This window comes from Lepisosteus platostomus, chromosome 1 (genome assembly GCF_059453375.1).
Source record: "Lepisosteus platostomus isolate fLepPlt1 chromosome 1, fLepPlt1.hap1, whole genome shotgun sequence".
In the NCBI taxonomy this organism is placed as follows: Eukaryota; Metazoa; Chordata; class Actinopteri; order Semionotiformes; family Lepisosteidae; genus Lepisosteus; species Lepisosteus platostomus.
In genome coordinates, this window is record NC_142611.1 from 19,904,825 (window position 1) to 19,931,924 (window position 27,100).

At 38.4% G+C, this 27,100-nt stretch overlaps 1 protein-coding gene across 2 annotated transcripts in view; it reads right to left on the reverse strand.

The window, feature by feature from the left end:
* The window catches only part of LOC148677830 (endophilin-A1-like), a 97,020-nt gene that overhangs the window by 17,439 nt on the left and 52,481 nt on the right, over nucleotides 1–27,100 (reverse strand). For both annotated transcript variants that reach the window (XM_088626862.1, XM_088626857.1), the window contains exons 2-3: nucleotides 6,375–6,443; nucleotides 3,054–3,126 (exon numbers count right to left, since the gene is read on the reverse strand). In XM_088626862.1, coding sequence (XP_088482988.1) covers nucleotides 3,054–3,126; nucleotides 6,375–6,443 — 142 coding nt within the window. The remainder of the gene's footprint in view (nucleotides 1–3,053; nucleotides 3,127–6,374; nucleotides 6,444–27,100) is intronic.

Here is a 27,100-nt window from a genome sequence, read left to right on the forward strand (position 1 = left end):
CCCAAGGAAAAATGGTCAAACAAAATAAAGAAAATATTGTTCTACCTAATAGTGCTTATCATTTGAATTTCATTTCTCTATGACCATCAACCACTGCTGTCCTGATAATGTGTACAAAGACAGTTAGAGCCTCTAAACATCAAAAGGTAAGGAATCACCACAAACAACACTTGTAATGATTTTTCTCTCCGTTTCATGAGATGATGAATGTGTCTTTCAGGCCTTAAACAAAATACAGTACCTTTTGAGCAGTTCTATATTGTTTACAAAAAAGAAGAGGTGTGTCTAATGTATGCCAGAAATCTTGAATAGCATAGTTAATCACCAGCAATATACAGACATTTTCATTAATAAAGAAGGGAACTGTAATTAACAGTTTTAAAAAAGTCCTTCACAATTGTGGCAACTGTTGACAACAAAAACTGTTGTACGGTCAAATGGAGTCAGAAAATCAGTTTAGTCAGGAATGAAGTAGGATAAACCTCAGTTACAAATGAAAGATGGACAAAATTTGTACAGTACCATCATTCATGTCTTTCTTAGTTCTTTAGCAAAGGAAAAACACACAAAAAACACCTCCCTAAGCCTTGCTGCAGAGTCTCTTAAGCTACTTTTTTTCTATTGTCATCTAACAGTTTTTTAATTATCCCTCTCCCCTGCACTGACATAAACATCAGAAACAAAATGCTCACTCTGTTTTAAAAATAGTACTCACTATTTGTACAATTCATTGAGCTTGTGAAGTGAAGATTGGGCATTCCTAAGACAATGGATTAGGGCTCCTGTTTTGGTCCTGGAGGGTGTCTACAGTATATGTTTTCAAGATCTCTTTAAAGCAGAAGTACCTGAAGAGCTGGGAGAAGCTCTTCAAGGGCTTCAGTTAAGCAAGTAACCAGTTGCAAGGTATAACCAGTTATAACTTGCAACTAGTTAGCTGGCACTTGCCACCAGTAACCACTTGTAGTACCAGTAACTACTTATCTTACCAAGTAATTAGCAAGTAACCGCTTAGAGCTAAGTTGTAATGAAAAACCACAGACAACACCCGTCTACCAATACCAGGGATTGACACCCCTGCATTAGGGTTAACAATAAAGTCCAATGGAATTATTTTCAATATATAATACTCATTATGCTCTAATAGGCTTCTGGGAAAATTGGCCCTGATGTGAGTGTGTACAGTATGTGTCTGTGTTTGTGTATGTATCTGTGTGTGCTCTGTAACAGACTAGACATCCCATCCGGGGTGTATCCTGCCTTGTGCCCTTTGCTCGCTGGTATAGGCTCTGGCTTCCCTGAGACTCTAAATTGGAAGAAGTGGTTAGAACATGGTTGAATGGATGGAAAAATCTATCCAGACTGTTTTCAGATCACTCTATGGTCATTTTAGGTAACCCACTCATTTCCCAATAAATGTTCTACTTGTACTTTTAAGTTCTATACTGTATCTAGGCACTGTATTGCTACATTAACCATATTTTACAATATGTAGGAGTTATTAATATTACCGTATAGTTCTTTATTTCCTAAATACTTAATTCATTAGTTTTAGTGTGCAGAACGTGTACTGTTATATCACGAAATACAATGCCTTAACATACAGTACACATCAACTCCTAACCAGCCATTTTCAAGTACATACTGTATTATATAATGAGATCCAATGTCTTACCATAGTTTTAATATCACAAACTTAAATTACTTTATACAGTATCTAGACTATTTAATACAGGACAGAAATGAAAAATAAGGCAAGACATTTTTCATGTTAATAGTACACGGTATGTACCGTATATCGTGGTTATCTTGAAATAAAGACAGATTATGACTCTAAAGGCTGTGCACTTCTGGGGCTGTCAGGAGAGACTGTGTGCAGGGCTACAGAAGAAAAACATTGATTCCTGTCATTGTAGTATAATATTTCTTGTGTCTTTAATAAAGCTCTGGTTAAATTTCAATGCTGCTCCTTCATTCATCTTCTGCTTGATGTGCTACAATGAAAACTGGCAATTCAAAATAATGCAGTTAAAGGGAAAATAACTTGTGATTCTAAAATGAAATTTTGGAAAGTTTCGCAATATCTTCCATAATAAAGTATGTACCATATCTATCACAATAACAGATTCATCTTTATCACGTTCTTTTTTCAGTGTTATTCTACCAGATTTCACAGAGTGAATTAAAAATTGTTGTGGAATGCTGATATTCATCCAAAATGGCAGAAGTGGTTCTATTACAATTTGACTTTTTGATTACAGGCTGTAATGTTCCCCTAAGCAGGTTTTAAAACTCTTTTTATAAGATTGGGATGCAAACTAAACATTACATCAATTTTCCAGTCTGTATTCGCCTGTTGTGTCAACCAAAGAACCTCACACAAACTAAACAAACCATGCCCTTATTTAAATTAGATTATGCAGTACTTAGTCTCTCTTGAGCAGACAGCTTTACTGTATTAGTGTGGATAAATAGTCCAGTTGAACTGCTGTATCTCAGCTGTTGATAGACTTGTGAGAAGCTCTATTAACTCCAAACATGAAAATGCCTATCATGCTGAGAGAGAGCCTTGTGTGGGAGAACTGTAAAATGTGGGTTTTGTTTATTAAATTCATTGGAGGTACACTGAAATCCTCTCTATTATTACTTGTAAGCAGCTGTAACATAGAGAGATAATTTCTGTATCACACCACCAAAAACATAATGAAGCAGACACACACACACAAAACTTCTGTATAGCCTGTCCTTGTGTAGATTCTAAAGGGAATTTTGAAAATTGCACTGTGCCGGTGAGATCTTTTGTAATAGAGAATTCTGTTAAATTTGCTTCATGTCTTGAACTAATGTTCAAGGCTTTTTTTAAACTCAAAGCTTGCTGTAAACAGCTTTCGAAACTTAAATTGACATCATTTCTTGAAATGCATTATCTAACACTTTTTTTATCCCAAAGGATCCCAAAATGCTTTGCAAGTACAGTAGGAAGGGATCCACTCGATCCTCTCCTGAAGTGCTGCACCCCCCTGAGTCACACACAACAGCCAGTGAGCATCACCTACCTGGATTTGGCTGGAGATACTCGGTTGTCTTGGTCATTATTTCCAAAACAGCCCTGCTGGTAACGTCGACTTTCTAAATGGATTCCACAGAAGAAAAAAAAAACATTAAGAAAACTCTTAGAAAACACTGCATACTGTATATGTACTTGTATTTGGTTTCTCATCCCAGTAAGAAAAGAACACGATGAAATTATGGTTTCTTTTTGATTTTGTAAAATCTGTAGTTTTTAAAATCCAGTACACAAAACACCAAAATTCTTGGCCTAGTGCTTAGGTTTCATGTCATGTATTGCGTTTTTGACGCAATCAATACTGGAAACCTATGTCTCATCCTTAGTCCCATTCCTACATGTTTACAGCCAAACAGTAGTTCAATTTTCAGGCCACCACTTTTCAAGCAGTTTCCATGAGCAGCTCACTGATTTATTTGAGCCAGTGAACCTTTTTGATATTCACCCTCTGCTATCCAATGTACATATGTTGCCAATATACTCCATTCATAACTTAATTCTGGTCCTGGGATCAAAGCCTCAAGATCAGATACACCTTCTTTTTCACCTTCACTGCAATATAAAACGGATCAGCACAAACACAATCTACAGTAATGATGTCTGCTAGGTTTTCTACAAGCACACCTGTTTGCAATAAAAAAATGACTGACTTCATTACTGAAAATGAACATGTCATTTGTAATGATCATGGTCAGATGAGTGCCATTTCTAGTTACACCGCAGCAGGTGGGCAATCATCAAATCATTCATCCAATCTGCCCGTTGCCGTAACAACACGATCAGGTTGGTGTCTGTGCCCACTGGTCTGTAACTAAACACTGCTCACCTGGGGGTATTTATTCCCTTTTTGCCAACCTTAAGTTTACTCAGCCTCGCTTAACCTTAACTCTGAGTCAGCACTTGCCCGTTTCTGATGTTTTTTCCCTAGTCTAGTGGTCTTTGGCTTGTTGCCCTCGTGTTTTTGTCAACTCCTCTGGCTTGACTCTATGATCGTTTCCTTTGACACTGATTCCTGGAATTCATTACAGTAACCACTGTATGTTTTGCAGTCCCACGTGTTTTCCTCGCTGAGATAATCTATTAATGTACCATATTTGTAGCTATTAATTTTTGTAAGTAATCTTTAATTTTTTATGACTCACAATGCATTCATTATCCCAAGTATTTATACACTGCAGTATGCTTATTCTCCACATTAGTGAAATCTGATACTCTGAGCAAGTGAATTTCTCCTAAAAGTTACTATTTTACTAAAATAGACTGTTTTTAAGTGATTAAACTTAAAATTACTTAAAAGAGAAAATGATCTACCATACACTAGTTTTGGTAGCACCCTTGTATTCATTGAAACACAGGTGCTATAAGGAAGGATAAACTAAACTCTAAGTGCCTTGAATTCAAAATGTACAGTATAGGATATTCCAATATTGGTACATTAGCTTGTTTTCACAGGTAAAATGTCTGTTTTTTTCTTTATATTTTTATTCCCACTAAACAAAAAAGATCCCTAAATTGGCACTGAGAGGTTTTCTATTTTTTCCCCCTAGTAAGATGAGTGACTGAACAAATATTACAGGAGTCCTGGTTTCTTTGAAACACTTCTGGGTGGCAATCTGATACTCTGATACTCTGGCTGGAAACTGGCTTTAATTAAGCGTAATGTAATTTCCCTGTGAAACCTGAGTGGATGGCCAGTGAAGAACAAGCCATAATGATCTGTCAATCAAGATACCTAAATCCATACTGCAGTGCAGTATTTTGTAACATTTCAGATGACAGAAATTTATCACAACACATTTAATTGTAGCTGAATTCCTAAAAGATATACTGTTATAATTCATTGTGTGTTGCCATAATTGTTTAAGTAGCATGTCTGTAAATATTGTATTGATTGTCCGAATTGAGTCAAGATTTTGAGCGTTAGGCTAAAAAACCAATTACGTTTAAGAGTTGAACTCTCAAATTTTCTTTAAGAGCAGGAGAGATGTGTTCTTGCGCCTGCTGTTTATTCCAAGTCTATCGCAGCTTCTGGAGGAATATTTTTTAAATGGTAGCCAGCAGCTACCATTTTCTCCTGTAGCTATGAGTGACATCAGACAGATAGTGCCCTTGAGGAAACACCAGCGCTGCCCTGAAGGGAAGCTGACCTTTTGGAAGTGACTAAATACAAAATGTCAGGAATCGAAAACCTAAAAGCATAAAAGAAGCAAATTACTTCAAAATTTGTGACAACAATGAAATATAACCCTAATCTTGGTTTGGGGCCTGAAAAGAGCTATTAGGACCACTGTGAATTTACAAACTGTATGACATACTCTCAAGTTTAAAAAAAAGTATTTTTAGACTGTAAAATGTTCCAGTCTTAAAAATATTTGGAGACAATTCAGCTGATTTATTGAATGTCTAGCAAAGAGTTAACAGTGAATTTTCAAAGTAAAAGATCTCAGATTAAGACTAGATTATGCCTCAATATACAGTACTTTAATAAGTAATTCAATATAGCAGTTTCACAACTGGAGCCACTATGAATGTGAAGTCTTTTTTTCCAGTGAGGAAAATTAAACATAAATGCAAAGACTGAGTTTGTTAGATGCTGGTTTCTTTTTAAATTTAGAATTGTCGATTATTTTTTGTGATACCCAGCTAATCTGGAAGAGTAAATGTGTGTTTTTCACAACTTATCTCACGGCTCCAATCTCTGTGATCACACATACAGGAAAATGAGGAAGAGTAAGCTGACTCCCCCAGCATCCTCACCTTTGAGCCGCTCATTTTTAAACACATCACAGTCTGCACAGCTCAAACTGGAGGTTCAGTGCCAAATGGAAAAAAGTGATGTAACCCAGGTTCAAACCCGTGATCACAGAGCACATTCTGCCCTTGGGAGATCACCTTTACCAACAGGAGCTACTTGGAAGGCCTGTTGGGTTAACTCCTTATAAAATAAATACTAATAAACAAATTAATGCAAAGAGCACGCATCTTATAGGCTATGCAAGTCTGATTGCATAACCACAGCATGAATAAGAAGGTGATATTCGATTTAAAGGTCCATTTAAATGTCATTTTGGACTACAAGAATCCATTCTGAAATCATACATTCGTCAGAATGGGATGTCTTATCCAACATCAGAAACTTAAGCCCAAATGTATTCTACCTAAACACTTTGCCGATTGTTTCAGAGCACTTAGCAACACTATTTCACATTGGTATGTAGCTCAGAATACTTAATAATAAATCGTTCCTTTGGCAAGAAAAATGGGATTACCACTTTCTTATCGAAAATGATTTGGGGAAAAGGCATCTTACCTTTTCCATTTCTTTGAAGTCATCGTCTAATTTGGTTCCCTCTGCTCCACCAACCTTCTCACTCACTTTCTGCAAGAAGAAAAAAGAAAATGCATTTAAGACTCAAACAGTTAGGGTTAAAGGTGAGTGAAAGAAATACAGTAAGCCGTGATACTTAAGGCCCTGCGTATTAGATCAAACTTCTGCAGGATTTATTCAGTAATATACTGTAGATTTGAAGTTCAAAAGCACAGCTCCTCTAGCCTGAAGTGATATAATAGATCAGCATTTTACATCTAACTGCAGCTCCTCAAATTGGCTAAGTAAGGGAAGCTCTGCTGAATGTAAAGTTCACAATGTGTATTTAGTAAAGGGCTTTGGAATACATATATCTCTCATCCAACAGCACTGTAGTCTAAACTGTCTTTATTACACTTGGAAATGCTGTCACTTGTGTCTGTGTGCTTCAGGAGAAAAAAAAATGTGAACCTTATTTGAAGTGAGCAATTGATACCTTAACCTCTGTGGTTAACTGTGCATATTAACTGACTTCATACACTTTGCGGCCTACTGTACTAAAATATTTTCTGTGCTCTTTCTTTTATTGTTCAGAAGATGTGCACTGGAATTTGGAGAGTCATCTACCTCAGTTTTGAGGTCATAACCTCAATTAGATATTCAGCAGATATGAATACTTACTGAATATTACTGTATGGACATGACCTTGTGCACTACTACTATGCACTACTACTATGGTTTACACCTATCGTGAGAACGTTTCACATTCAAAAATAATATCTGTTCCTTCTATTCTTTAATTTCCCACTTCTTTTCTTTAAATTTCTTTTAAAAAAGCAAAACTATTGACAGGTGATGTCATGCAATTTTAACTCAAGCAGATACTTATTAGTATTTACATTCAATCTGCCACTAGCATTTATAATTAATCAGTTATTGAATTAAGTACAGTGTATTTTGTGGCAATAATTATTTAAGACCATGGTTCTATCCTGCTAATAATGTGTCAGTAAGCACAGTTTCCCATTGTTGTGAAGGAACAGCTATACCCATGACTACTAAATAAATTGTATTTTATTAACCCAAAGCCTTGTACCAGATTTTTAGGCTCTCTTTCTTCCACCCGTTCTCTATCTGAAAAGGACCTTGTTTTCTGAAGTTAGAAGCTTTACTACACCTCTACAGCACAGGGGTCTCTCACCAAAGAACATCTCACTTCTCCACCCCCAAAGTAGGTTGGCATTATCTTTCTCAGTTTCCCCAAAAGCACAGGTTATGTAAATCTGCCATTTTAGTTCACAAAATAGTACACTGGACCACGTCATAACCCAAGCATGATCAAAACTGGGACCCATCAGAACCCTTGCGCTTGAATGCAACTTAGACGACATCTGATTTTTAAGCAGATGAGCCAGTCGACGCTGGCAGTGTGACACACTGGGAGTGGAAGGCAGGAGTCTGGGGTAGTTGCTGCTGTGGGGTGTGATTTAACAACCTTTGATGGCAGATAAAGGTGATCTAAGACACTTCAAAGTGAAAAACATTTTATCTGGCCATTATCACAAAGCAGCTCATTCATGGAAATAGTGGCAGGTGACACGGAATCCATCACATAAGTATAGGATGCAAAGTGGGAGGAAGCAGGACACCAATTTATCACAAGGCATGCTACATAGGGAAAAGTGAGAGAGACTGATGAACCAAGCCAACATGTCGCTGGGAGGTGGAGGAAAACCATAGCACCCTGCAAAAAACCTACTGTACATAAACATGGGGAGAACATGCAGAACATGTGGTGACATAGAAGTCACCACAGTGCAGAATCGAACCCAGGACACAAGACTTGGGAGGCAGCGGTGCTGACCGTCACAACACTATATCAACCTCTTTCCTTTCAATGTCTTTAAAACACATCATTTTTAAGCATAAGAACAGAAATGAAGTAAGTTCAAGTACTGCCTTTTTCAAATAAAGCTCAATCATCTCAGTGTGTTATGACATCAGCTGGTTTTCCAGCCCACACACAGATTTCCCCATTTCAGTCATCGCATGGAATCCCTAACATTCCTAGCAACCTGTTGCCATGGAAACAGAAACCGGCTCTACTCAATATAGGTCTTTCTAGTATCTTTAACTTTCCCTGCTTGAAAAAACAACCTCAAGTCCCTCTTGGGATTTACTGACTTGGGAGCATGAAATTGAAAAAGTAAAAACAACTACTAACCTTTATTTGTGAAAACATCTCTGTTTTTATAGAACGTGAATGATAAATTAAAGAAATAAGAGGGAACCACTGGAGAGCAATGAAAAACATCATGCTTCCAAATTTTCTGAACAAGGAAAATCTCTAAGAAAAGCCTTCAGGTGCTGTAAACTAGCCTGTGTGGTGATATATCTGTTCTGCTGGGAAACTACTTAGAAAGGTTAGTCTCTTTGAAAGCTTAGAAGTTCTGTTCTGGGGGGAATTTGATGTAAAGAACAGAAAGCCATTTTGAACTAGAAAAGGTTATCTCACATTTAAATTGTAACATTCCATATCCTAGGGAGCATTCAGTAATCAAAGCTTCTACACTCAGAGAAAAACCTCTCTGCCATTAAACCATCCTCAGACCTCTGAGACTAGAAGTGGGAAGTCCATCTGAAAGAGGAATTATTAAATCAGAGGGAGGCACTCACAGCTGTCTCACAAAATTGCAGGTTTCCCACATGTCTTCTTAAATTGGTATAGCATTAGCTGTAATCATGGAACTGTGCCTGTACAATGTGTACTCAAACAACTAGGGAACACATGTGACTTGATTCTGATTGCTTGTTCTTCAGTGACCCTGAAAACCTGGAGTTTCGTAAATCACAGACACTATGTCTCCCATAGCACCAACATTAAGAGTCTATCAAGACCTCTGTATGGCAATCAATCAATGTTCATTGTAGTAAGACCTTATTCCATGTCAGTGTATCACTGAAGAAACTATTATCCTGATAGTATAAACAGATAACTTTTTTAAAATATAACACATCCTATATAAGTACAGTGAAGTTATGAGATTTGTTTTAAAATTCACCATGATTCATTTCTCTTGCTTCTAAACACCCATTTCATAATTGTTAGGTTGGCAAGTTGGAATTGCTATTTTTAATGTGGAGTAGAGGAATCTGATACATAACTCAGACATGAACTACTGTCTGCATAAATCTCTTTTTGTCAGAGCCAATGAGCACTATTGGTAAGTAAACTACATTTGTAATTTCTGTACGTATTACATACAGAAAAAACAGTTATTTTATAATGTTATCCTACAAAACAGCTCTTTCAACAGATCATTTAGAATTTAAAGTTCACCACTCTTTTAGGTATACTGAAGTGTGCAACAAGTTTGCAGCCTCCGGTCTCCACAACAACAGGCTGTGTTCTCACATGGAGTCAAACACATCCCGGTGACGTGATAACTTGTTTGGGCTGGCTATCTATGCCACCTACCTTCACTTGGCAATCTCATCAGCTCCAAGTTACTTCAGCCCAGTTCTGTGCACAGTCAGGTGCTCCATCATTGAGCTTCCTACTGAATTAGGGAAGTGCTCTTAGCACTAACCTGTCTGTCTGACCTAAAAGGATTGCACCTGAAATAAACCCGATCCTGAGATGGAACCGCACTGCCAGCTGGATCGCTGTACTTTCCATTCTTATTACGTCTGAACAGCGACCAACCAGACCAGCAGAACTGTGCAACTTCCAGGTTTTCCTGACCTGCCTGGCCACACAGCTTCCATGATTGTTTCTGCTGAGCTGCACCCTGTTTTCCCTCCCCTATTTAACATTTCCTTTTTTGTCCATTCTCTCTCCGCCTGCACAGAGCATCCCCAGGTCTTGGCTTCACTGGGATCAAGCAGGTGGACTCCTCAGCCTATCCTACATCCATGGCCCTTTCCAGTTCAGAGCCACGACGTAACAGCAACTACTTGAACTGTATCTGCACTTTCCAGTGCCTTATCATTTAACTAAATTTGACAACATATATTAAACTGTAATCATATCTGCAAAAACAAATCACTTAAAATTCTGACTGATACAAAGCGTCTGCCAAGAATTAATTACAACTGAAAGTGAAATCAAAATCGACTTCTTAATTGACTCAAAATCCGTTGGCTTGTGTTTCACCAGATGTCAATTAAAACCCATTTCATATACTGTATACTTCCCTCACAGGTGTGTATCAAACTCATCTAAAAGAAGAAGCAGAGCTACTATATTTTTCTAAATACTTTGTACTATAATTGCCATTCTATCTTGCAGAAAGAAAGTGAGTCATATGATGCGAAGTGAAGGTCTAACCCCAGACACTCTTGCTGAAATGATCAAAATTAAATATGTGTAAAACATTAATTAGCTGGAATAATGTCATATCCACAAGTGTTCTATGGAGGATTTCATTCACTGTTTGTATGGTTGATTTTTTTAAAATAAATTGGTAAAGCAGCTCCAAGGCAGGCAAAAGTTTTAAAAAAAAGTAAGGCAGTGAAGACGAGGACTTTTTTTTCCCTATGGGAAAACCAAGCATAAACTGCTCACTTAACAGTAAATTAATGATATGGAAAATAAGTCCTCTATTTGGCCATAGGGAAGGTTCAGCCGAGCAAGCCAAAATTATAATTAATAATAATTCCTTACATTTATATACTGTAGTGCTTTTCTGGATACTTCCCTCAAAGCACTTTACAGGTAATGGGGACTAACCACTCCATCACCAATGTATAGCACCCACCTGAATGATGTGACAGCAGCCATAGTGTTCCAGTACGCTCACCACACATGAGCTATCAGTAGGGAGGAGAACAGAGTAATGAAGCCAATTCATAGATGGGTATATATTAGAGCATCATGACTGGTAAAGGCCAGGGGGAAAATTTGGCCAGAACACTAGGGAAATACCACTACTCAGGACCTTGGTCTTACATCTCATCCGAAGGTCAGTGCCTTTTTGACAGTATAGTGTCCCCATCACTATGCTGGGGCATTTGGACCCACACAGAATGCAGGGCAAGCACCCCCTAATGGTCCCACTAACACCTTTTCCAGCAGCAACCTTAGCTTTCTCTGGAGGTCTCCCATCCAGGTACTGGCTAGGTTCACACCTGCCTAGCTTTTATCAGTTGCCAGTTATGAGTTGCAGGGTGATTTGCAACCACACGTAGGCTGAAAATTAACCAATGGTCTCAGGACCTCTAAAACATGTTTGTTGAATTAAAGCAAGGATAGAAAGATAATCGGGGTATCATATCAAATGAAGCAAGAGCTTTTCTTAGTGTTACTTCAAAAGCACTACTATATGTTCTTACAGATAAAAAAAAACAGTTTTTGAGCAACTATGGGGTAAATACTATAACTTTTGTAAAAGGAAAGATGCAGGACAGTTTTTATACTGTTGATGTCCAGTTGTTAAATAGAACTGGCAGAACAGATGAAAGCCCAAGATTTAAACCAAGTATTTTTAACCCACAGCTCAGAGAAGAAAGATTGATTTCCATGGCAACATGAACAGCTTTCATCACTTCCCATCCTTAATTTTGTAAAAGCAGCAAACAATAACCACTGAAAAAAACTTTATTTCCATTGCAAATAATTAAACAATGATGAAAGTTGGTCATCTATATGATACTTAAAGGTTGAGGGTATAGCTGTTGACTTTGTATACAGTGCCCTACTGTAAAAAAACACAAAGGTATTCTGTTCATCTTTCACACACCACTGTTTGAAAGCTAATTCAGTCCCTTATTATTACATGTAAGTCTGGAATGCTTTTTGCTCCACATAAAAGAGGCATCATTACACTTCAGTTTTACATTGATGAATATTTTTCTCCTTAGAGATATAGATCTTGGTAATGAAAACAGAAACATATACTGTGGTTTAAACCTGTGTGTCAACATACCACATTAAAAACAACCATGTGTCCATCATTTTTATGAAGTTACTCTATAAGATTTGAGAAATAATCCCTGCTGTCTTTCAGTACTGCACTTAGCTTTAGTCAGGGATTCTATAAATGTGAAGTGACAATATCCATGCTTTTCAGGTCACTACAAATAAAAACCTACCTACAGTGTGTGGGTACCAGAAGAACATCACTAGAACACTTAGCATTACTTTGTGTGGCCTACATTTTCGCAGAGAGTTACAATCTGGAAGCAGATGTGATGTACAAAAGACCAATTTCAAAGCTTTGTGCTATCAATAATCCAGTACAAATTCTTAAAAAAGGTAATGTGATGAAATGTGTAGTTGCCTTTTACATAACTATACCATCTCTTGCTAAATTTGCACCTTTAGAGGTTAAGAATTACTTTCACTGGAGCAAAGTGCTTTGTAAACCATTCTATGGACCTCTTGGTAGCAATGTACTTAGTACAATGTACAAAGTATAATTCCATGACATTTATATATCTTCCAGTCATTCAAAATCGCCTCTCAGAGGATTAGCCTTTTTAGCAAATGTGACAAAGACCATCAAAAATAACTTTAAAAACTGCAACAATGTTAAGTATTAAATTCTGTTCAAGCTTTACTATCCCTTAGGAGAAATGTGTTTTGGGTCTGACACAACAATCCAACAAAACAAAACATCACCAACAAAGAATTCAGAACATTATTAAGCAATATCCAATCATTAAACTATTTTCACTGAGTATTAATACAATCTGTAAAGCAAGTAAACAAGGCCAGTGAACAAAATTAAATTAGAAATAGTGGACTGAGTGAAATTCTTGTAGTCAAAGTCTTTTCTTCCAAGTTATGCAATAATGTGTAGCGGTAATGCTTATTATTAAGGCAGAATTAAGTGTTGCGGTGCTTTCCTAAATGAGGCCTCATCTCTCTGCTCATCTCTGTGGTGCAGCCACAGAAAAACTATTCATGCAGGCTGATTTAAAGATGTTTTCTTTTGATAAGGGACAGCTCCCAAAGGGGGATGCACTTAGCTAAGCCTGGCTATCATGATCAATGGTCATCCATTGGCGCCTATCTGTCTAGGGAGTGCCAGATGGACATCTGGACTGCATTCCTAAGTGTCAGGAGTAAGTGACTCATATCTCACCTTGATCAACCAATCAGGGACTGGTAGGGCCGAGTAACCCACGTGGGACTCTGATGCCCATGGAACTTTCAGCCAATCAACGAGCTGAAGTTCCTCCAGGTAAAAACAGGCAACACAGAGGGCCTGGGAGAATTCTGTGGACTTTTCTAAAGGGAATTCAAAGGAGAATTCCAGGGCAGGACGGCCCAGGAGCAGAAGGCTCCCAATGGCAGGACATTCTCGCAGCGCGCCTACTGACCATCCTGAGACTCAGCTCGGACAACCACGGAACGGCCAGTGTGTCCGAGTGCCAGGACTTTCTTTTTTTCTAAGAGTCTAGAGCGGAGGTTGCCAGAAAGTAACCAGAGGATCCACCCGAGGTTAGCACCAGCAGCAGGCCTCGTGAACAGGTCAGAACTGTGGACAGCTGAATCACTATTCAGAACTAGCTCTTCATCAGGAACGAACCGGTCCTCTTCCTGACCTGCTGGGACCCACAGTCATCTTTTCTCCTGTGCACAAACTTTGCTAGTTAAAGCCAACACTAACTAGCCGGTCAGTGAGCATCAGCAGCGCACCGTCACAAGCCGCACAACACAGCCTGGCACGGAGCCAGAGAGTGCGGATTGGACAGCAACAGCCTGAAACTGTTTCTTTGTGCCCGCAGGAGATCTGAATCCCCAGAGATTGGATGAGTATTCAACTTCAATGCATTACAGCTCGAGAATTCAATTGTTATCCCAACCAGTTGATATCAATTTAATTCCTAAGAGTTATGTTCTTGTTTTGAGTATCTAATGTAGAAGTTATAACCAAGTTCATTTACGAAACCGTCTAAATGAATGATATACTGAACGTATGTCCTCTTGATATATGTAACTCTTTGTAACTGACTGAATATATACCTTTTGTATTCTGATAACCCTCTCGATAAGATCTGTTAGGTTTACATGCATATTTTATGTATTAATAAATGTATCCTCGTGTATTAGTACCCGTGTGTGTGTGCGTTGTTTGAGTTATATCGCATGGCTGGATTCTAAGGCCATCAAAAGAATCATTTTGTGATTTACTGCTACAATTAATAATTGTCCCAGTAAATGCCCAAACCCTACAGAACTGGTGCCTTCTTAGAGCACACTACAAATGTAAAGATCGTTCTGGTAAATAACAAATTGTTCTCATTTGATTGATACCACCACCAAGAAAATGTGTTGAAGAATTCAGTAAAACGTGTTAAAAAAACAAAGAAGGAATGAAGGGGCTTCATTTTGTGCATCCTAGAATGAGATGTAATTATACTGGTGTGTGGGGGAGATCTTTGTGGAGTCTCTACCGCAAACCAACAGACTGCAGAGACACTGCAGTGTACCAGAGGCAGAAACAGATGCAGTGTGGAAAAGGAGCATGCTGGAGTCCCACATTAGGGACAGACAAGGTGACCGAGCAGACCACATTTCGATCACAACGCACCTACATTTCCCAAACTTTGGAATTTTGTTTTCAAGATAATTGGAGATTTCTCCTCAGCTAATCATTTTTGGGGCTCAAATGTGTTTAATTTTAGGTGCTGCATGTTTTATCTACTCCAGCCTTGTTATGTTTGGTGTAACTTCGTAACTTCAGGTCTAATAACTCTGACAGTGTGTGATTTGATTTTACTTACATGAGATCCTCCCAAACAAGGCAACGATGGTGCTAAGCCTTGATATTTAGTTTGTTTGGTTATTTTAAGCTTGGAATATTGTGCTTTTTAAAGCCTTTTTAAATAGCTTACTATACCATAAAATAACAGGGCCATAGCTGGGCTCATTTCAATTAATAACTGCCAAGATGAAATTGCTTCTATATAATTATTATTAAGAATTGTGTTGGGCAATTGTCAGTGTCCTTGCAATACAGATAACAAGGTCAGTGTACAGGGGAAAATAATAAAGCACTGCAGCCTCCACAAAGCACTCAAGCCAAGATCAATACGTGTCAAACTTTACTTGGATCAAATATGCTAAGCAAGGACAATAGAGGCCTAGCTTGGTCAAAGAGGCCAAAGACTCTTAACATGACCATTGACTGGTGTTTTTTATAAATGTGTTCATTCGAAAAACTGTACTTAGAAAAGTCATGATCTTGGAACTGTAGTATCCTTTAGAAGAAAAAGCAATAGCACTGAATGGCAATCACTGCTTAGAAGTGTATTTTTACAGACGTGAATGCTCCAGAGAAATAAGAGTGAAAAAAATCACCTTTTCTCTAGTGGTCTCTAGTACACACAAAACTACATGGCTTACAGTATTAAACCTATTCTATATCCAAAAACGGTTGGTTCTTCACTTTATTAATTAGTGAACAGCACTAATGTTCATGCACTAATTCTGAATCTGAAATGTATCTCAACAGAAGGCAATATACTGTACTGTAAACCCCATAATAACTTGAGACAGATCAGCCTCTAACATTCCTTTTCTACTGGCCAAATAGGGTGTAAGGTGCTTGAGGTTGCAGTGAATTTCCATTTTCCCTGGAACGGGGCTCACAATTAAATATACAGAGATCTGGGGTTTGTATCCTGGCTGGTAAAAAAAAACATTCTTCTCAATAGGGACCCCCAATTTAAATTTAACTGGATGATAATGCTACTATTGTAATTGAACAAAAAACATGTACTAAATCCACAATAACCAAAATACTGCTAAAAACAAAATCTCATATTATTTAACATATTAACATAACCAAGGTACTGTACATGATACCATCTAGACGCGTTACAACTTCTATATGAATAAAAGAATATATAGTTGAACGGCAACCTTAATGCACAGTATGGGTTTTCTAATGCATTCCTGCCATTTTGTAAACTTCATTAAACCACCTGACATCGGCCCTTTCTTTTTTTTCTTATTGTGTTATATAATATCCCTTACTAATTACAATTAAAGGGCATAAAGGTTTACAAGTTCAAGAATTGCTGGACTCAAAACATAATGCTATTTTCCAGAGCATTTTGCATAAAATTCTTCGTCATTTCTTGTTAACATAGCAGCCTACAGGGCTGGGCTCTCATTTAATCTGCCTAATTTGTGTGAATTCCAGAATTTCAAAGACATCCTATTCGTGTTTTTGGAACGAGCAATAGTGTCTTACACGGTCTCTCACCCGATAAGAGGAAAATATGTGGCTCCCAGATACGATGTAACAGCATCAGCAGATGATGCTGAACAATTCGCTGCAGGAGAGCAATGAGTCAGGACTGTCAGGGTTCTCCTCAATGCTAGGAGAATGACCTGTATGAGCATAGTTCCTCTCAGCAGTAAGATCTGAGAATGAGTCACACACTGCACAAAATGCTGAAGGTCTGAAAACAAGGGTCCCACAAAAATGCTAATAGATTATTGCTATTATCTAACAAGGCACATGTTCAGGCTCGGCTCCAGCACAAGGTGTAAGGTACTGTTGAATTACAATTTCCAGCTGAGTCAAATACTTATGATCTTTTACTAATTCACAACCACTTTTATGTTGCTTGAACTCGGTTAGGATGTTTCCAATGTCTTTTTCTTGTTATTTGTAAGACAATAACCCGGTGTTGACTTTACACTGAAGTAAACTGCATCAGATTCTATTCATCAGATCAAGATCTCACTACTAATGAAAGGAGATGCTGCAGTCAGACACAATGTAGTCAGAAATATATCCACTAAAAACATCAGAATGGCTAACAAAAGGACATTTTGCTTGTGCATGACAGCTTGTGGTCTAAATAAAAGCTAGACTTATTTGTCAGTATATTAATAAGGAAAGGACCTACAAGAACCAGAATAATTGGGAAAATCTGACCAAATCCACCTACACATAACAACTCATTCTCCCAGGCAAGCAGACAAGCGTGTTTGAACTGGCTGGCTTTGTCGAGTGCTTTGTGTCTGGATTTAACAAATCTTTGACAATATCCTTTGGCATGTTTATTCAAATGGTAAAGTACCATTTCCTTTTTTATTCCTCAGTTCACTGTTTCAGGTGGGGCTTTGGGATCATAAGTTAATATTTTGGAAATCAACTAAAATAATGTTTTAGCAAAGTCCATTTATGAGAAAGGTGTTCCTGTAGCAATGCTAACACTGTTTTGTAACCAAACCAATGCAACTGAAATCAAATACTGTATATTGCAAAGGCTGCTTTCCTGTGCTCTTTTTAGCACCTGAATGTATCATTTTAGCTACAGAATTTGTATACTAAACAAAACAGGTTATGTTGTGGTTAAGCTTTATAAGAAACTTTAAAAATCCAAAAACAGATTACATGGAAATGCCTCAGACTAAAAAAAAAGGCTCAGTGGCTATAATCCTAATTGTTATTTTTAGTTTTGATTACAAAGTCAAAATAAATATTTAACTTTTTTATCATTAACAAAACTTTAGACACTAAAAACAGGAGATACTGTAATAGCCTCCATCAGCCTCTCTGTCATTAATAATAAAGGTGGTATTGGATTCTAGTGATAAATGATTGTTGTGTTTCAACTGTTAGAAACAATTTGGAAGACAAAATATTGACCTTTCTGTCATATTTCTTTGATTGAAAATAATGATGCTATGTATAGAATCCAAAACTACTACCCCTTTTCCCTCCCAGAAAAAAAAAAGCATTCTCAAGATACCTGGACACTATTAAAACATCCTCAAATTTAGAAGCCAGTGATGCAAATATTGTATATACATACAAGTACTATGTGGTTTAAATCACATAAAGTACATACCGTAAATAAGTTTGACTAAATGCAATACCACATTTAATGCTTTGCTCACACTGAATTGATAAATAACAATAAATAACACAAATTCTGGCATTTGTTCTTGTCACTACGACAATCAGGGTGTCAGAGTTGCACATTGTGTGGAGATTGATGCACAAAAGAAAGTCTTATCTAAAAACCTTCCCATGTTCTTTACCTTTATGTTTTTTCCTCGAGCTACAAACCTACTTCACAATCTAGCAGCTGCTACATTGGATATATGGGACAACAAGACTAGAGCTACTGTTATCACATTCATGGGGCAACTATGTTATATACACCACCCTAGATGTTTCAGACTTAGTCCAAAACAATTATTATTATCACTTAATAGATTTTAATGGATGTAAGTTTTACCCGAAGCAACATGTGCCCATTTATACAGCTACTGTATAAATTTTACTCGAACAATGGATAGTAATAAAATTGCCAGTTTTTAGTCCTTAACCACTCCTCCACACAGCACTATTGATAAGCTGAAAACAGCATAAATGGTTTTCAAAAAACAGTATTAGTTGGCTACCGCTTAAGAGATATGGATAATCTGAATATAGGTTTTCATTTTACATGTAGTGTACTAAGTTGGACTGAGAATTTGACTTGAATTACAAAGCACAGCTCTTTAGTAGTAATTTAAATATGTTAAACCACAAACAATGCAGACACAATTCCTCTGCAAAGTGAAATTGCTTCCAGCACATTCCCCTAAGCAATGGAGCCATGTACAGTAGTTCCAGGCTGAAGTATTACAAAACAATAAAATATAACTTTGACATAATTTTCAATTACAGAAAGAATTGACCAATTATTTTATAGATGTGAAGACAGATTGAGTGTGACTGCAAATTACTTGTAAAATACAATATCACCTTACCGTTCTGGCTCCATATTTGTTAAGCTTGCTTTTTTTTATCCCACTGATACATTTGCACTGTTAAACTTGAATTAGAAAGCCATCTTATCTGCTCAGATTTCCCTTACTGAACATTGGGCTTAATGAAATATTAAATAGGAGGAAATTCTAAAGAAAATAAAACTATATTCTTCACAACAGATTAAACTGTTAACAATGACCTTCTGTTTCTCCTAATCATCCAACAGTTATTAAACACCTACATTTCATATTCTGTGTTTTCATTCAGACTGAAGTGCCTCTCCAACACCTTGCAAGCATGTTGGCATTTGCACCAAAATAAATCATTAATTAGCTGCTTAGGTCTGTGCATTATATTAATCATTTCATTTGTCTTTATCAATATCTGGGGAACCTCTAATCATGCTCCATCGTATCTACTTTGTAAGGCCTCTTAAGATATTTCTATGCAGAATTAGTCTCGCTAAAAAAAATCAGTTGGTATCTGAACAAGAACAGCCATTTTTTAATTAATGTGGAAAAAAGCCAATGTATAAATAACACGGCTTGGTAGTTTGTCCATACTCCAACACTTTGGGTAAAAAAGTACCTCCTGTACATAGTTTCAACTTGTGTCCTCTGTTTCATGTTTCAATGTTCAATTTGGAAAAATCACTTTGTCAAAGTCATTGAGGATTTTGAATACTTGCATCAGGACTCCTAGTACTCTTCTGTTTTCAAGACGAATCAAATCAAAGTTTATTTATCAAATGTACAACAATACAGCGTGCAGCAGTAGTTGCTGGCAATGAAATGTCTTTTTCTGCGAGCTCACAAAAATTACAAGAATCACAAAAATCACAAAATTGAGGTTACATTTTTGAAATTGAATAAAACTCAATGTGAGTGGAGCTGTTATGTATCCTTGGTGTGTGCAATATATACATGTAGTGCAGTTATCCTGAATATAGTGAGAATTGTGTGTCCATCTAGCCATTACAGGTGATTTGCTAAGGAGCTACAGGTTGGCTATTTAGCAGTCTTATTCCCTGGAGGTAGAAGCTGTTCCGTAGTCTGTTGGACTTGGACCGTTGCTTTGGTACCGTTTACCGGACGGTAGGAGGGAAAACAGTTTGTGACTGGGATGACTGGGGTCCTTGAGAATGGACCTGGCCTTCTTCAGACAAGGCCAGGTTCATTAAACCTTATGGTTATTTATGGTTATGGTTATAGTTTTTAAACTAAAAAGGTTTAATTCCTTCAGCCTGTCAGTGTAGGACATTCCCTTAAGCCATGGAATCTAGTTGATCATGTTTAATGATTTTTAAAATTTGAATGCGTTTTATTTTCTGAAGATTAAAATTGGTCAAAGTATGAAAAAACTTTTTTGTGCTCTTCTCTTCAGAGAGGTTATGAGAAAAAATAATTTCAGATAGTGAAAGAACACGTAAGACATTTAAATCTGAAAGAGAAGTAAAAAATCTACTACAGTGCCTTCCAGTTTTTTCTCCAGATTAAGTAATAGTCTGTTTTAATTTCATCACTTTTGTGTGTTTGTTTTATGTTTAAGGTCTTCCAAGAGTTAACCACAGTTTTTCCTGTTCAAAGCCTTCTGGTTCCTGTTTGCAGATACTATCACCACTAATTACCAATCATCCCCTCCTGTTTCAACCCCAGAACCAACTGTTTCCCCTGCGCAGCTCAACTGGCTGCCGTTCTCCTTTCTGTCTCCTCATTACTGCATTGTCATCATCCTCCCACCTTATAAACTCTGTAACCCTCACCGCTAATTGGACTCTGAGGACAATTACTTAATTGAGCCCTGAAACATTGGAGCCCAGTGGCTGAAGACAACTGGACCCAGGACAATGGAGAAGGCACAACACCTCAGGAATCTGATCCAGATTATCCAACCGAATACACCTTGTACCCTGTCTATTGCCTCCTCCATGGAGACTATACCCTCTGACTCTGTCCCTGTGTCCTTCCAGATACCAAACCAGCCCCAGTCCCAGGCTCCAGGTCAGTTTATGATTACCGATCAGAAGACTAAAGAACAGAACAAGGACATTCCATGACCCCCGGATACTGCCTCCCACTCCTTTCTTCGGGCCTCCAGATAAATGCAGAGGATTCCTCATGCAGTGTGAAAAAGTCATGTTCATGCAACCGTCTTCATTCCCTAATGACGCAACACGTGTGGCATGTATTTTTCTCTCCTTTCCGGAAAAGCCCTGGCATGGGCCTCAGCACTCTGGTATAATGGAGATCCTGTTTGTTCCTGCCACTCCGCGTTCATCCAGAGGTTCCTCCAGGTTTTTCAGTCCCCCGGAAACACCAAAAGAATGGAACCAAAACTTTTACAACTTTCCAGGGAAATCAGTCGGTTAGTGATTATGCCATTCTATTTAGGGCATTGGCCTTGGGAGACGAGGTGCCTTGTTCATTCTTTTATTACGGCCTTGCAGAGAGGATCAAAGATGAACTAGCATGAAACTAATTCCCAGATTCATTTAAAGAGATAGTAACACTGGCCACCCGTATTGATGATCGGTTCCATGCGAGACGCGCCAAAAAGTAACAGAAGAAACACGTTACCTCCAATTCGACCTCCAATTCCACCTTTCAGACTTGTGATTCCCAGTACCCAGGAACCCGAGGAACCGATGCAGCTTGGAGATGCTCATTGCTACTACCGGCCTCCCTGTCTTGAAACGCCAAGGTGACACATCCTTCTGCATTTATCGATTCCGGGGTGGCTGGTACTGTAACTTTATTGATGAAGACACGGCCCGCAGGTTAAAGATCCCTCTGGTTTTGTGTATTCCTGGATCAAGATCCAGTCATCAGACTGACTTTTCCTCCGGCTACCACCCGCAGACAAATGGGCACACTGAGCAGGTGAATCAGGATCTGGAACCCTACCTCAGGTGTCATGTCTCCACTTTCCAGAACGACTGGGTGACACATCTACCTTGGGCTGAGTTCTCCCGTAACGTCCTAATGACATGCCACAGGCATGTCACCCATATATGGATTTAAACCCCGAAGACCTGGTCCCGGGTCCCAGCAAGGGACTTGTCTGCACCCCGGCTGATAAGGACTTTCCAAGCGAGGTTCCTGAGGAGGCCTGATCCAGTGCCAACAGGGAGCCCCTTTGGGGGGAGGCACTGTGATGCCCTGACGAGCTCGAGCGCTCCTGCATCAGCACCCTCAATCAATACGGCGCATTCCACATGTGGAAGGAGCTCATCGGGGCCATCGCTAATGAGATCAAGCCTTGCTTATCAACCTCGTTAGGAACCTCACACACTATTTAAGCCATGAGGAACCATTCCTCAAGGCTCTGATGTTGAGTCACCTAAGAAGACTATGTGTTTGTTTTATGTTTCAGGTCTTCCAGGGGTTAACCACAGTTTTTCCTGTTCACAGCCTTCCCGTTCCCATTTGCAGATGCTATCACCGCTAATTACCAATCATTCCCTCCTGTTTCCATTCCAGACCTGACTGCTTCCCCTGCGCAGCTCAACTGTCTCCTCATTACTGCATTGTCATCATCCTCCCACCCAATAAACTCTATACTCCCACTCAATAATCTTCACCGCTAATCGAACTCTGACGACAATTACTTCACTTTGCCCTTTTTCCCACCTACGGGCCCGGCATAACAACCCTGTGATATTCCTCTAAGTTCCCTAAATGTGGGCATGGTGCTAGAAATGGAAAAACACCGCAATAAATAATTAGCTCCTCCTTCATAAACAGTATTCTGCATTTTTTATATTTTGCAAACACATCACTTCAAAATGCAATAAGCAGGCATTGCATTTGCACTAGATTCAAATTTAGCATAGTTTGTGTACTGTTTGACTACACAATCATTATTGACTCTAGTTACTTACAATATTGTTGCATAATGTAAGGGCGTTCAACAACTTATATCACATATATGGATTGTGAAACAGTCATTTAACATTTAGTAACGTTAGCCAATACAGGCCAGTAAACAATGAGGGCACACTGATGGCTCGCTCAGGCCACCCACTTGATGACTCAGTGATGTCTGGAAAGCTGTGCAGTTTGCAGAGCTCCAGGTCAGGTTGGAGAGTTTTATAGAATGTCTCTAAGCCAGCTGGCCAATAGGAAGTCAGTTGCTAAGGCAGACTTGGGCCATAGGATTTGTTATACAGTATTTATTTAATATATGTTATATTTTAACTTGGTGTCTAATTTCTTACCTGATTTAAGAGGGTGATATTATCATTAATCTTCGTAATTTGCTTTCATAACAAGCTGGTGTAAAGAACTGATTTTTAGCTGAATTTGATTTGAATGATAATTCCATACTTATTATAATTTTAACACTCCCATTTTTTGTAACAGTATTACAAATGAATACAGTATCAAATAGCTTTTCTCTCTAGCAGACATATAAAGCTATTAAATATATTGTATACATTTACCCTACACCAAATAATAAAGAAAAAAACAAAAATGCTTCATTGATTAAACTACATAAGTGTTAATGATATTGCACTAGGATTCATAACAAAGAAGCAAAAGCAATTAAACATTACCCTTAATTTCAGTACCACAGCAGTTCATGATCCTATTTTTATATTGGACTCAAAGTATTCAGTCAAAGGTGCATTTTTGGTTTTAAAAAATATCATTTTGTTTTAATTTTAATTTTTTTATTTAAATTTTTTCAGAGCAGAGAGTACTGCTAATAAAAGGATGTCACTAACCTAGAGAGATGTAAGCTAGCTGATTGTCACTCTTGCCTCTCAATTGAAAATCTGAAAGATTTGTTGATTCGGTGTTGGATAGCTTTTTATATAGATCCCACCACTTCTAGCACCTTTTTCTGAGAACAAGTTTTATAACTTTTTTCCTTGTCTTTGAGCAAGTTATCAAAACACCATGGCAAAAACATTACCATGGCAATCAATTTCACACCACAGTTGCCATCTCCCTGTCTAAAATTAACAAGGTATGGCCTGTTCTTCTTAATGTCAGTAAATCCCTCTGCTTCAGGTGTTTAATTCTTGACAATCTTTTAAACCTTTCAAACTGTAATCAAGTATTCTATCTACTGTATGTTGTATCTATATATTGTTACAGCATGGTCTCTAAGAGAAATGTCTCTTAGATTTTAGATAAAAGTTTGTGACATTTAGCAGAGTAAACACTTCTGGCTTCAAAGCAAGGAGGTTTTTACAGAAACAACTGTAAAGTTTACCTTAGTATACCTACTGTAGGTATGATGTGGGTTAACGATTGTCAAGGAGCAGTACAGAAACACAATTTAAGATCACATTAAGAGTACAGAGAGAGGGAAGAAAAGAGAGGAGAAGAAGAGGCAGGGAAAAAGGAAGGACAGAAGAGTCCAAAGGAGTTGGGACTTCATCGTCCCAACCAAACCTGACTGGAGCTAAGTATCTGAACCTTGCTAGAGTGAGTTTGTTATTCTGTGTTTTTAGGGAACTTGGATTTCCTGGGTAAAAGATACTTCAGTTAGAAATGCCTTTCCTGCTTAGGGTGCATTTTTATGGATAGGGATATAGGCTTCCATTTATTTTGTGGCATCTGAGGTGCAGAGAGAGAGATTTAACCGTAGGTTACATTGTATTTAGTTAGAAGGCAGCTAATGTCTTATGGGGCCTCTGTAGGCATTATGAGTTTAATGCTTAGTTGCAGTCTAGGCTTTTCTGTGTGACCAGAATGTTAGGTCTCTGAAACGCCTTGTTTGTAAATACTGTACATAGAGTAACTTGTGTGTTGTATGTTTTGTCGTGTTTAGTGTAGTTTGTGTCTTGTCACTGTAATTAATACTTGTTTAACCAAGTGTGCCTGGATTTGTGCTCCTCTCACCAAAGCTGTGCCAGAAAATAAGGAATTCACCTGCCTCTAATTATACCAACCGCTTGGGTATATTCTGGAAAAAGCACTTAGAAGTTGAGGGTTATGAGTAATTATTTCACTTATTGACTAAACCGCTCGGTCAAATCCTGATTTTCACAATTTTCATTACCCTCCCCCTCCTTTGTAACAATATGTTAAAAAGAGGGCTGCAGGGTGGTGAAGTGGTCAGCATTGCTGCCTCACAGCACTGGGGCCCTGGGACCAATTAACTGGGTGCTAACTGTGTGGTGTTTGTACATCCTGTATTTTTCACATAGTTTTCCTCCATGTGCTCCAGTTCTCTCCCACAGTCCAAGAGACATACTGGTGGGTTAATTGGATTCGGGAAAAACAGACCCTGGTGTGAGTGTGTTTGTGTTTGTGTCTGTTGCCCTGTCCATGGTAAATCTTGCCTTGTGATAATTGATACAGGCCATTGGTGCTGTCAGTGAGGAATGTACCTCTCCTCTAATCAGCACCTAGACTTATTCAATGAATAAGCAGCTCAAAATCTGACAAAAGGGATCCAGATAAAACTACAGTAAAACAATAATGTATATGAAATTTCCTTTCTGAAAATGAAACAGCATGAGAAACAGAACATTCTTCTCACTCCATGATTTTGGCATATCAGCTGTTATCATCATGAACTATGCTGTTCTAGATAATCACTGTACCAGAATTGTGGTCTTATCACGAGTCAGCAGTTGCATGAGGAAAACAGCTCAGCATCTGCTCAGTGTCCTGGGAAATACAATACAGAAGCAGAAGGATACTGGATGCATTCAGTTGCCATGGAATTTAATTGAATACTCAAACATATTCAACCAAACTATATCTAAAAACACCTAAAATCTCTTGAGATTAAATTTGATGGAACCTTTACGAAAAAAATATATAAAATAATCCATTCACCATTTTGTTATGAAAACACTTTACACAAACAGATCTAACAAAATACTGTAGTGTTGTTATGTGTGGAACATGCAGTAAGGCATCTAACGGTTAACAGATTCCATCCCTCCATTACCAGTAAATCACTTATTCTTGGTTGCAGGAACCTGGTGAAGATCTTAAAAGCACAGGCAGGCAACCTTTGACAGGATCCCATCCATCACAGGGCACACACACATATACACCCACACAGGGTCAAAGAGAGACACCTAGCCAGCTTGTCTATGGAATGTAGAAGCAAACAAGAGCACCTGAGAAAAACCCATGCTGAAAAGGGGAGAAAATTCAAATTCCACACGGAAGACATTGCAATCTGGCATTAAAGCCAGAGGAAGCAGTGCTAAGGTAGCTATGTAATGATATTCTGTGAGCCATATCCTTGGGAAAAACGACCCATCAACAATATTACAAAATTGCTTCCTGTGACATGTGTCACTTCTTTAACTGTCTCAGAAGGAACAGCCTGTGGTGAGCTTTCTTGGCCTTGATGGATGTGATGACTTCCTTGTTTTTGGCACGGTCCCTAGTAATTCAACCTCGGCCCCTTTAAGAAGGTGTTCTTCTCAGTCAACTAGCTAACCACTCAGAGCCCCGGCTCACCACCACTCCTTCACTCTGATAACTTAAGTGCGGAGAGCGTTTATATCATTGCTCAGTATTTGGGTTTCACCCGGCATTTAGCTCTACTCTCTTTTGTCCGTGCGTTTTCTAGGTTTGTGTACTTTTGGCTGTTTGGACTTTGTTTTCGGAAAAACAACTTGGATTCTCGGTTAACGGATTTGGCACCTCATTTCCTGGAATAATCTCCTCGGACATCCAGCTCTCTGCCTAGAAATCTGCATAGGATACATCCCCTGTATACTCCTTAACAGTTTTAAACGGTTGGAGATGTCGGTGGCCAGGAATTTAAAATTCTCCACCACCTCTACAGCCTTACCATTGATGAATAATAATTATAATTTAATAATTGCTTACACTTATATAGCGCTTTTCTGGACACTCCACTCAAAGCACTTTACAGGTAATGCGTTTTACACCACCAATGTGCAGCATCCACCTGGATGATGCGACAGCAGCCATAGTGCGCCAGAACGCTCACCACACATCAGTTATCAGTGGGGAAGAGAGCAGAGTGATGTAGCCAATTCATAGATGGGGATTA